General features: G+C 41.3%; 1 protein-coding gene across 1 annotated transcript; it reads right to left on the minus strand.

Annotated features, from left to right (window-relative positions):
* Nucleotides 1-1,642: 1,642 nt before the first annotated feature.
* Nucleotides 1,643-2,431, minus strand: LOC309806413 (zinc finger CCHC domain-containing protein 9-like; the record flags this gene model as incomplete). The annotated part of the gene is given in 3 exon segments (XM_082625255.1): nucleotides 1,643-1,863; nucleotides 1,866-2,118; nucleotides 2,120-2,431. Coding segments are annotated over 3 exon segments (786 nt in total).
* Between the last annotated feature and the right edge of the window lie 10,592 nt (nucleotides 2,432-13,023).

Consider the following 13,023-nt stretch of genomic DNA (forward strand, 5'->3'; position numbering starts at 1 on the left):
TAGAGTGGCTGTAACATTTTACATTCCCACCAGACATGTATGAAAGATCCAGTTTCTCTGCATCCTTGCCAGTACTATGACTATTTTTAAAATTTTAGGTCTAATAGGTACATAGTGATAGTTCATCGTTATCTTATTTTGCATCTCTCTAATGGCTAGTGATGTTTAACATTTTTTCATATGCTTATTTGCATCCCTAAGTCTTCTTTAGTACAATGTCTCTTCATGTCTTTTGCCCATTCCCTAACTGGATTGTTTGGTTTTCTTACTGTGGAGTTTTGAGAGTTTTAAAATATATTCTAGATATAAGTTCTTTTTCCAGATATGTGGTTTGCAAATGTTTTCTCCCAGTCTATGCTTATCTTTTCATACTTTTAAGAGGATCTTTTGCAGAGCAAAAGCTTTTAATCTTGATTAAGTCCAGTTTATCAATTTTTTATTTTATGGGTGATGCTTTTGGTCTGAGAACTTTTTACCAAGCCCTAGGTCTTGAAATTTTTCTTCTATGTTATTATCTAAAAGTTTTATGGTTTTATGTTTTACATTTAAATCTATGGTCCATTTAAACTTAATTGTAAAAGGTGTGAAGTTTAGGTTCTTTATTTTTTTTACCCTCAAATATCCATTTGCTGTAGCACCATTTGTTAGAAAGACTATTCTTCTCCCATTGAATTGCTTTTGCAACTTTGTTAAAAATCAGTTGGCCCTACTTGTGTGGGCCTATTTCTGGGTTCTGTATTCTGTTCCACTGATCTATGGATCTATCCCTCTTGATTACTGTAGCCATATAATAAGCCTTAAAGATCAGGTAGAATAATTTCTCTCACTTTTTCAAAATTGTTTTAGTTATTCCACTTCCTTTGCTTTTCTATGTAAATTTTAGAATAAGCTTGTCCATGTCTTCAAAAAGTCTTGCTGAAATTTTTTCTCTTTTTAAACAACAAGTAAGTTTTTATTAAATATTTTAAAAATGCAGATTTTGGGCTTCCCTGGTGGCGCAGTGGTTGAGAATCCGCCTGCCGATGCAGGGGATACGGGTTCGTGCCCCGGTCCGGGAAGATCCCACATGCAGTGGAGCGGCTAGGCCCATGAGCCATGGCCACTGAGCCTGCGCGTCCAGAGCCTGTGCTCCGCAATGGGAGAGGCCACAACAGTGAGAGGCCCGCTTGCCGCAAAAAAAAAAAAAAAAAAATTTGTGGCAATTATAAATTAATTTCTAATATAATAATAAATTGATACTTTGAACCAAGAAAACAATATAACCAAAAATTCATTTCCTAATGCAAAGCAGGTACCCTATGTTTAGGGATAGTTCATATTAATGCATAATTTTGTTTTTAGAGAAAGATGATTGTTACAGTCAGGTATATAACCACTTAGTTACACCTAAGCTCTATTGGTTAAAAATATGTTCTTTTAGAAAATCCATTTAAAACATATTATACTTTTTTTCAGTGATTTTCTCCAAACAATGGTAGAAGTGTGCCTTGATGGACAGAACTCAGGAACTGGTTTGACCACACCTAGGTTATACTGATCTCTACAATACAGGACTCCAAGGGAGAGTCCAGCTCCAACTTATGAAGTAGGCCCAGTTCCGAATGTTTAACAATGAGGTGCCAACAAACGATAGTACTAATCATCAAAAATTAACAACTTTAGGTATCTTTGTTTTGGGTTTCTGTGGTTTAGGCACATCCAAAATTTCTTCACAGTCCGCACTCATTCCCTTTGCCCAGCGACCAACTGTGACGATTCGATCTGAATTCTGACCATCTTTCTTAACATGTTCCACAGAGCCACAAAGTCTGCAGCAACCACCATCAGCATAGAGTCCTTTTGGATTATCAGGACAAGATCCGCACAAACAAAACATTTTGCAAAAGGAAATTCACCAAAAGCTGGGTCTACTTTAGCCTTGCACTTGGTTATTTCATGCTCTGTGGATCCACACCGGTAACATATTCCAGTGCCCATTTCTTGATTCTCAAGGGCAGCTGGGCAATCTGCAATCCCATGGCCAGGTTTTCTACAGTGGAAACATACCATTGCATTTTTCTTTGCTGCTTGTCTTTTTAATCGTCTTCCTTCCCGGCGACTGTCTTTCTTTAAGACAGTCTGCAATTTCTTCCCTGACTTCCTGACTGTCTGTTGCTATCATTTCCCAATCGTGAACCATCTGTGAGTTTTGTCTTAGATATTCCATGAATCCATTCACATCTTCATTTAAATACTCCTTTTTCTTTTTATTCTTTCTGTGTTTTGCTTGGGGTGCATCATTTTTAAGGGACAGACTGTTGGCTTCAAGTTGTTTACTCTTTGGTAGATTTTGGCTTTTCCCCTCAAAGGACCCCTTCTTCATGTCCTCCCATGATGTTGCAGGGAAGGGTCTTCTGTTCTGTGTGGTAGTAACTCGTGCCCACCTGGTCATGGCTTCATCAGATGTTTATCAGTCTGCTAGTGTTGGAGGGCCTCCTGCAGAGGTGGGGGGTGACTGTGGCTCATCGTGGGGACAAGGACGCTGGCAGAAGAAGTTCTGGGAAGTACTCCTTGGCATGAGCCCTCCCAGAGTCCGCCATTAACTCCACCAAAGAGCCGGGTAGGCTCCAGTGTTGGGTCGCCTCAGGCCAAACAACCAACTGTCTTGCTGGGATTTTGAAAGAACATTTATTTTACCTGTGTATCGATTTGGGGAGAATTAACCTATTTTATGTTGAGTCTTCCTATCCATGAGTGTAGTACGTCTCTCCATTTACTTAGATTTTCTTTGATTCTTTTCATCAGCATTTTGAAATTTTCAGCATGTAAGTGTTGCACATGTTTTGTTAGACATACACCTAAGGTTTTTTTAGTGATTATAAATGGTTTTATATTTTAAATTTCAGTGTCTCTGTCTTCATTGCTAGTATACAGAAATACAATTGATTTTTGAATGTTTATCTTGTATCCTACAATCTTGCTGAACTCACTTATTACTTCTAAGAATTTTTTTTATAGATTTATTAGACTTTGTAATAATATACAAACATGTCATTTGCAGATAAGGAGACTTCTATTTTTTCCTTTTCAATCTGTATGTCTTTTATTTCCTTTTCTTGCCTCATTGCCCTGACTAGACCTTCCAGTACTATGCTGAATAGCAGTGGTGAGAGTGGCCATTTTTGCATTGTTCCGGGTCTTAGAAGAAACGTATTGTCTCTCAACATTAAGTATCATGTTAGCTGTAGGTTAAAAAAAAAAAAATCTTTCTTATCAAGTTGAGGAGGTTCACCTCTATTCCTGTTTTTTGGAGAGTTTTTTAAATCATGAATTTTGTCAAATACTTTTCCTACATTTATTGACATGATCAAATGTTTTTCTCATTTATTTTAGTAATATGGTACATTACATTGATTGAATTTTTAATTTAAACCAATATTGCACTCCTGTGTTAAATCTACATGGTTGTGAAGTATTATCCTTTAAAATATGTTGTTAGATTTTGTATCTAAAATTTTGGGTTTTGTGCCTATGTTCATGAGGGATATTGGTCTTCAGTTTTCTTTCTTTCTCTTTCTTCGAAGAGATCACATCTCCTTGTCTGGTTTTGGTGTCAGGAGAATACTGGTCTCCTAAAATAGATTGAAATGTTTTCTCTCTTCCTCCATTTTTTGAAGTTTATGTAGGATTGACATTTTTTCTTTTTTAAATACTTGGAAAATATACCAGTGAAGCTGTCTGGGTCTGAAATTTTCTAAGGGAAAAGTTTTTATTTACAAGTTCAATTTCTTTCAGTGATATGAGGCTATTCAAATTTTTTACTTTCTTTTGAGTCAGTTTTGGTAATTTCTGTCTTACAATGAATTTATGCAGTTTATCTAACTTGTCAAATACATTGGCATAAAATTATTGATAATAAACCCTGTTAGCCTTTTGATGTCTGTACTAATGTTACCTCTTTTTTTTCTGATACTGACCATTTATATCTTCTCTTTGTTTCTTTTTTATTATTATTATTTATTTTGGCTGCACGGGGTCTCAGTTCCGGCAGACAGGATCTTTGCTGCGGCATGCTGACTCCTAGTTGCGGCATGCAAACTCTCAGCTCTGGCATACATGCGGGATCTAGTTCCCCGGCCAGGGATCAAACCTGGCCACCCCTACCCGCCCCACCGCGTTGGAGTCCTACCCACTGGACCACCAGGGACGTCCCTCTCTTTGTTTCTTTATCAACTTAGCTAGGAGTTAATTTTATTGATCTGTTTAGAAAACCAGTTTTCATTTCATTGATTTTTCTCAATTGTTTGTTCATTTTGTATTTTATTGATTTTTGCTCTTATCTTTATTATTTCCTTCCTTATACAGCTGACCTATGAACAGCACAGGTTTGTACTGTGTGGGTCCATTTATATGTGGGTATTTTTCACTAGTGAATACTGCAGTGCTGCATGATCTTGGATTGGTTGATTCTGTGGTTGTAGAACCACAGATATGGAGGAACTGAATATATATTGGGGGGCTACTAAAAGGTATGTGTGGATTGTCTACTGCAGGGGGATTGGTACCCCTAGCCCCCACATTGTTCAGGGGTCAACTGTACTTAATCTGGGTTTCACTGCTCTTCTTTTATAATTTATAAGAAACCTAGGTTACTGATTTTAGGTATTTATTCTTTTCTAATATAAGCATTTAAAACTATTCATTTTCTGTAAGCACTAATTTAGTGCATGCCACTTATTTTAATATAGTCTATTTTAATTTTCATTTCTTTAAAACTTTTATATTTCCCTTGTGATTTATTTTTTGACCTATGGATTCTTTTAAAATGTGTCATTTAATTTTCAAATATTTGGCATTTTCCTAGATACCTTGTTGTTATTGATTTCTGATTAAACCCACTGTGGTCAGAGAACACAGTTTGTATAATTTCAGTCTTTTAAAATTTGCAGAGACTTGTTTCTGTCTCAGCATATCATGATTCCTAATGATCCCCATGTAGATTTGAATATGTATTCTTGCAGTTGTTGGATATAGCATTTTACAGATATCAATTAGGTCAGAGTGGTTGAAATTGTTCAGATTTTCTATGTCTTTGTTGATTATATTTATCTAATTGTTCTATCTCTTGCTGAGAGTGGATGTTAAAACCTCCAACTATGATCATGGAATTATCTATTTCTCCCTTTGATTCTGTTAATTTTTACCATGCATATTTTGAAGTTTTATTATGAGGTACATGTATACTTAAGATTTTCAAATCTTCTTGTTGAATTCATGCTTCATCATCATGAAAGGTCTCTTTTTACTTCTTTAATTTCTTTGTCTCAATATCTATTTTTTAATTAATTTTTTATTGGACTATAGTTGCTTTGATACCTGTTTAATCTAATATTAATAGAGCTCCTCACACTTTCTTATGGTTATTGTTTGCATGGCATATATATTCTTTTTAACCATCCATTTACTTTCAGCCTGTCTTCATCTTTATATTTAAAGTATGTATATATTTTTATAAACAGCATATAGTTGGGTCTTGCTTTTATTTTCATCCAATGTGACCAACTATGCCTTTTACTTAGATTGTTTTGTCCATTAATTCTTAATGTAATTATTAATATGGTTAGGATTGGGCCTATGACTTTGTTTTCTCCTTGCCCCTACTGGGTTGTTTTCCTCCTTGCCTGCCTTTTATTGGATTATTTGGATAACTTTAGAATTCCATTTTAATTTATATATTGACTTTTAGCTATAATTCTTAAAATTTTTTTCCCATGGTCTCTCTAAGAACTTTATGTAATGTATCCTTTTTTTTAAAAGAGATTTCCCTTTTCTAAAAATTAATTAATTAATTAATTAATTAATTGATTGCTGCGTTGGGTCTTCGTTGCTACGCGCGGGCTTCTCATTTAGGTGGCTTCTCCCGTTGCAGAGCATGGGCTCCAGGCATGCGGGCCTCAGCAGCCATGGCTCGAAGGCTCTAGAGCTCAGACTCAGTAGTTGTGGCACATGGGCCCAGCTGCTCCGAGGCACATGGGACCCTCCTGGACCAGGGCTCGAACCCATGTCCCTTGCATTTGCAGGCGGATTCTTAACCACTGCACCACCAGGGAAGCCCTGTAATGTATCCTTAACTTTTCACAGTCTATTATAGTTAGTGCTTCACATAAAATGGAGAAAATTTGCAACCTTATAATTTCATACCCCTCTATTCCTTATGCCTTAGTTATTATGTGTATTACCTCTACATATGTTATAAACCAACAAGGCAGTGATACAGTTTTGTTTTAAACAGTCACATATATTGTAAAGAAATTAAGAGGAAAAAAAGTAGAGTTTTGTATTTATCCAGATATTTTCCATTTCTAATGTTCTTTCCTTTCTGAGGATTTGAGTTCCTATTTGGTATCATTTTTTTTCAGTCTGGAAAACTTCCTTAGCATTTCCTGTAGTGCAACTCTGTTGGTAACAAATGTGCTTAGTTTTCTTTTACCTGAAAATTATTTCTCTTTGATTCTTGAAGATTTTTACTGGATCATGCATACTGGGTTGACAGGATTTCTTTGTTTTTTCAATTTTAGCACTTAAAATGTTGTTCTGCTCTCTTCTGGACTTCATAACTTCTGATGAGATATCAGTTCTTAATTAGATTGCTGTTCTCCTGCATATAATATGACATTTTCTCTTGCTTCTTTCAAGATTTTCTCTTTCAGCATTTGACTATGGTGTGACTTAATGAGATTTCTTTATATACATAATGAAACATATTGTTTGTCATTCATTGAACATCTTGAGCCTATAAATTTATGTGTTTCACAATATTTGAGAAAACTTTGGCTGTTAATTTCTTCCATTTTTTTTTTCTGGCCCATTCTCCCTGTCTTCTTCTTTTATGACTACATGTATTGAGGCTCTGCTAGGTTATATTTATATTCTCACTCTTTTTTCTTTTTGTTCTTTAAATTGGATAATTTCTGTGTTTCATCTTCAAGTTTACTTCTCTTTTCTCTGCCACCTCCATCCTGTTGTTAAATTCACCTAGTGATTTAAAAATTTTTTAGATATTGTATTTTTCAATTCTAGAATTTCCATTTCTTTGTTGAGGTTTCTTACATATGTATTCTTTCATTGTGAGCATGTTTTCTTTTTTTCATTGAAGATAGTTATAATACATGCTAAAAATTTCTTGTCTGCTAATTACAACATCTGTGTCATCTTACGTTTGTCTCAGTTGATGTTCTTTGAGCTGATGATGTGTTCTATTTTCCTGGTTCTATGTGTGTTAAATAATTTTGGATAATATTCTGGACATTATGTGTGTTAAGTTGTATAGATTCTGGAGTTTAGTAATTTTCTCTGATGGATGTTAATTCTTTTGTTTTATCAGGCAGTTATCTTGGTTGAATTCAAACTGTAAACTCTGTTTCTTAAGCAGCAATGACAATATCAGTTCAGATCTTTCTCCAATAGCTCAGCTGCTTTGCATCTTCTCTGTGTATGTATAGTTCAAGGTTTAGACAGAGATGTGGACAGATGACTTTTGGGATCTTCTTTCTGCTTCTTTCCCTTTAAAGCTTTACCCCGTTCTCTTCACTATCACAGTTTCATTGGCTTCAAGGCCAGAAAAAAATTTTTTTTCCACCAGCACCTACCCTCCTCCCTCCCTACACTACCCTGAACGCTGTACCAACTGCATGTGGTCTCAACTAAAAGCTGCAAATATGGGAATTTGCTCTGCAGAGTATAGACTCTGCATCGTATTCTATCTGCTTTTTTTCACTTTTGTTCGCTGGGTATGATATTACTCAAGCATTATGGGAAGTGCAAGTTGACTGTATTTAACTTAATCACCAGAAAAGGAATGATACATTTCTTAACAAATGCGAAGAATGGAAACATTTCAGGGATTTCAGGATTGGAAAGAGCTTGCCAGGCCTGACACAGTGAGCCCTAAATAATGCTCCAGGGATGAATCTTCTCCCCACATCCCACTCTGCTGAATTACCCTCAGTGACAGAATGCTCACTACCTCATAAAGTAGCCCACTCCATTTTAGACAGTTCTGATGACCGTTTGAAATATTTTCCTTTGATATGCTCAAAACCTCTTCATTTCAGCTTTCACTCCCAGTTCCAGTCCCAACCCTCATGGCCACACAGAACGAGCCCAATCCCCCTTTCCTACACATGTCACTGAACTATCAGTAGGGGAAGCAGCCTCAGCTCCTCCAACCAGTCTTTTTTTTTTTTTTTTTTTAATACTCCTTTCTTTTTTTTTTTTTTTTTTTAGGTGTTGGGGGTAGGAATTTATTTATTTATTTATTTTTGCTGTGTTGGGTCTTCGTTTCTGTGCGAGGGCTTTCTCTAGTTGTGGCAAGCGGGGGCCACTCTTCATCGCGGTGCACGGGCCTCTCACTGTCGCGGCCTCTCTTGTTGCAGACCACAGGCTCCAGACGCGTAGGCTCAGTAGTTGTGACTCACGGGCCCAGCTGCTCTGCGGCATGTGGGATCCTCCCAGACCAGGGCTCGAACCCGCGTCCCCTGCATTAGCAGGCAGATTCCCAACCACTGCGCCACCAGGGAAGCCCTCCAACCAGTCTTTGAAGTGTGGGATTTCTAGTCCTCTCATGGTTCTGACCTCCTTTCCTTGAGCAGGGTCCTGGGCCTACATAGCTTCCTTAAAATGTGATGTCCAGAAAAGACCCAACACTTGGGGCAAGGCTTGGGCAGCCTAGAGTCCCCCTTCTTCCCACAAGGCAGCTGAGGTTCCTGTTGGTGTATTCCAGTCATGTCGTACGTAATTGGCTCATATTAAGCTGGTGCTCAGTGAGCAACCCTGGGCCCGTTTCCATCTTTCCCTACATAGAAGCACACATCAAATTTCTCCAGCCAGCCTCCCAAAGCTGCCTTCTAAGGAGTACAACATCAAGCCTCAGAGGATTTGCCACCGTCAGAGACCTGTCCTGCCCTGAGACGTCCCCTCACCCTCAGGGCATCAAGCCTGGAAAGTGCTTGGAATCAGATGCCTCAAGGCCCTTAAATCTGTCTGCATTTCTGGTCTATAATTTTCAGAAAAATTAGTCTGCATCTTATGACGGCTTATAGTCAAGTCAGGGTCCACACAGCCACTGCAGAGCAAGATACTGTATACAATCCTATAATCTGGAAAAAAAATTTCTATATGACCTCATTAGATCCATGGAATAGCCAGAGTAACTGTATGAAATGGGCAGAGGAAAATGTATTATTCTCATTTGACAGATGAGAAAACTGAGGTTGCAGGTTGGCTCCAGGCTTCCAGGACTAGGGACAAAGGATAGTCAAAACCAATGGAACACGGGCTTCCCTGGTGGCGCAGTGGTTGAGAGTCTACCTGCTGATGCAGGGGCACAGGTTCGTGCCCCGGTCCGGGAAGATCCCACACGATGCAGAGCACCTAGGCCTGCGAGCCATGGCCGTTGAGCCTGCGCGTCCGGAGCCTGTGCTCCGCAACGGGAGAGGCCACAGCAGTGAGAGGCTCGCGTACCGCAAAAACAAACAAACGAACAAAAAAAAACCAATGGAACACTCTATCGCAAAACATTTTTCTCAGCATCTCAGAGGCTTCAGGCTTCCGGTCAAATTCATGTCTGAGCCATTCTCTGGGTAGAAAGTTTTTTCTCAGGGCATTTTGGGAACAGATGACCTAAGCAAATCCCCCCTCTCTGTGCCCTCACCCCCAACCCCAAGGGGTGTGTTACAGGGTGCACAGTAACAGGGAGAAGAGAGTCTCTAGGCTGCTTTCCAAGAAATTGCTTCTGGAGTCATTTGCCTCCAGCCTCCAACAAAAAGCTCAGGTATGGAAGCTTGGCGTGCCTCTGACCTTTCACATCCCAGAGCCAAGCTGCGGGGAGGAGGGGCTGCCGCACAAAAGGGTCTGAGGAGTGACCGGCCTGCCTCAGCTCCCTGCTGTCCCCCCACAATGGGGCCCGAGGCCCTGGCCGCCTCTAGAGGCCAGAGAAAAGGGCCGAGATAATGACAGGCCCAGCTACCGCTGCTCTCTTCAGAGCAATGAGAAGAGGGAGGAGGCCAAACCTCCCAGATAATAAAGAAGTAACAAATGGGGAATAAAAGCTTATGGAAGACATCTTAACCCAGGGATGAAAAAAATGTCAACATCTGTGAGGCTTTCTGCACCAGCAGACCCAGCCCTAATGGAAACCCTCGAAGAGCCATTCACTGGAGCAGAGGCGAAGAGGCTACATTTTTCTATGGGGGCGTCGAGGGGGCGTCAGGGCTTGGACGAGGCTGCCCTTTCCCTTTCGGCTGCTGTGGAACCAAGCGCTAATGTTCATCTTCAGCTTTATTAAGGAACCAGGGGCGGGAGGAGAATGCAGGGGCCGGACCACCTTTATCCTGGAGTCTGTGAGGTGGGTGGATTTAGGAGCAGGCGAGATGTCTGCACGCTGAGGCCAGGAAGAAAGCCAGAGGAATTAGAGAGAATGCTGTTTAACAAGAGTCTCCTTTGACCGGGGCCTTTAGGAAGGATGCGGCTCCAGGAAAGTAATCCTCTTAGCACAGACTTCTGTGTGTGTACAAAACAAGGAAATCGAATCTGAATGTCCTCATTGCATTTGCTAAAATACCTAATGAAAACACAAAGATGCCTTATCCCGATCTTCACCCTTCCTTCAGAAGATGGGGAGTGGCAGATGTTTGCTTATAAAGCTGATTTTAAAAATTCAGACTGGGAATTTGGGGTGGGGGAGAAGCTAAGCCTCCTCTCTTCCCAAAGGCTGTGGGTTTGCAGAATTTCGAGCCTTTGTCCTTGGGGTTTTCAACACCCTCCTCCCTTGTGCCTTTGAGGCACTAGGTGTGATTTTATTTCTCTGGTTTGTGTTCTGTGTTCACCATTGGAATGTGTCTCCAGAGACTTCAATGAGAAAAATCTCAAATCCTGGCCAACCTTTGCAGCTTCCTGAGGAGAGTGGGAAAACTGGGAGAAAGAGAAATGTGCCCCCAAATTTGTGATTGTTCTGCAGTCGGAAAATGTTGTATCCTGGCCAGAGAGCACCAAGGTGGTCCTCACCACACCCACACCCACACCCAAAAGTAAGCATTCCCCTCCCCACACACATACACATATACACACATGCACATAACAACCCATGCCACTCACTGCCATGTACTCATACACACATACACCCTTTCAGCTCTAACTACACACACAACGCAACCCCTCCCAAATGCCCACTCACACACTTCCAGTGTGAACTGTTTTAGCTAGCCTTACGGATAAACATCTTCCCTACCCATCACCTTAGCACACAGGTTTTTAGACTAAATGCTTCAATTATGATTTACCTCCAAAAGGAAACAAGACGTAAGTAAGGCTAAGTAAAATGTTTGCAGGATTGCCCATGTGGGCTTTGCACTAAGTTAAATTGGGGTGTATACTTTTATTTTTTCTTTGATAGGGGACTGTTTGTTAGGGGGCTATTTGAAATTCAAAACTACTGTTTGCTGTTGGGAGGCAAAAGGGATGGAGGTGCAGGGGGCAGCCACAGAGGGGCTGATTATGGCCCCAGGTCTGGTCCAAGCTGTCCACCTGTGGGTCGACACTGTGCTCTACGGCTGGCTCTAGGTCTGGTGCGAGCTCTTAGTCTGCGGGTTAGCAGATGTCCAGGGCAGGTAGTCAGCTCCCAGGCTCTCAACATATTCAAGTAGTGCCCCAAGAACCCTCTGTCATCTGTCATAGTGAATTGGGGGCAATTCACGTGCCTGGTGTGCCGTTGAACTGGGTGAACTCTGATGTCTTTTGTAATCCTAATATTAATAATCATATGTTATTTATGAGGACTAATTATGTCCTAGTAACTGTTCTAAGGGCCTTAATGGATGATCTCATTTAATTTTCACAGCGATATGGTATAGACTATCTTATGCCAATTTTGTAGATAAGGAAACCAGCCTGGAGAGGTTAGTAATGATAGAACCAATATTCAAACCCACTAAACTTAGGCTATTGACCTCACACTACAACAAGGCCCTTTAAGAGAATTTGACTCTGGGGCTTCCCTGGTGGCGCAGTGGTTGAGAGTCCGCCTGCCAATGCAGGGGACACGGGTTCGTGCCCCGGTCCGGGAGGATCCCACATGCTGCGGAGCGGCTGGGCCCGTGAGCCATGGCCGCTGAGCCTGCGCGTCCGGAGCCTGTGCTCCGCAACGGGAGAGGCCACAACAGTGAGAGGCCCACGTACCGCAAAAAAAAAAAAAGAAAGTTTGACTCTGAATGAGTTTCTACTCCCTTCTCTTCCTGGTCTCTAGGAGGGCATTGACTATTCCTCCTGGTTCATCCCCATGCTGCAGCATCTCTCCTTCCCATCCCTTTGGAGGAATGAGGGAAACATGGGGAGTCCCTGCCAGCCTGTCCCTGCTGTGGGCTGGGGAGGATTCCACACCCAGCTACCGGGTTCCAGACCATCAAGGTGGTCAGACACCCTGCATTACCCGCACCTGGCCGCGGCGGTATGGGGGCACCCACATCAGGTGCTATGTCCACTGGCCAACAGAACTCTTTCAGCAGCTGTGCTAAGGCACCGGGTTCATTGACAAGGCTCATAGCCCTCCTGACCTGTGCATCCCTCTGAGGAGCACACCTTCTTGTTCTCCAGGTCCTCTCTCCTGAGAACACAGCCCGCCAGGAGAAAGGTCAGCAGAGATCTCTGATCCTTTTATGTCCAACATGCCTGATGCTCTGGGGTGGGGAGTGGGGAACGGGGTGGTGGGGAGCCAGAGTCACTGCCCCAGAAACTATAGGGATCGTTGGATCTAACTCCCTATGGTGGTTCTAAAGCTATGTCCACAGTTCTCTGGTATGACTCCCCTCAAGGGGCAGAGCTCGGTTACCTCTTCCTGAGTGTGCACTGGACTTAGTGACCAGCCCACTAGAGAGGAGAATATGGCAGAACTTATGGCTGTCACTCCCAAGTTTAGGTTATAAAAAGATGGTCACTTCTGTCTTGGGTTCTCCATCTCTCTCTGTCTCCATCCCTGTCTCTTGAATCACT

This window comes from Mesoplodon mirus (assembly GCF_964341445.2).
Source record: "Mesoplodon mirus genome assembly, chromosome: 6".
NCBI lineage: Eukaryota > Metazoa > Chordata > Mammalia > Artiodactyla > Ziphiidae > Mesoplodon > Mesoplodon mirus.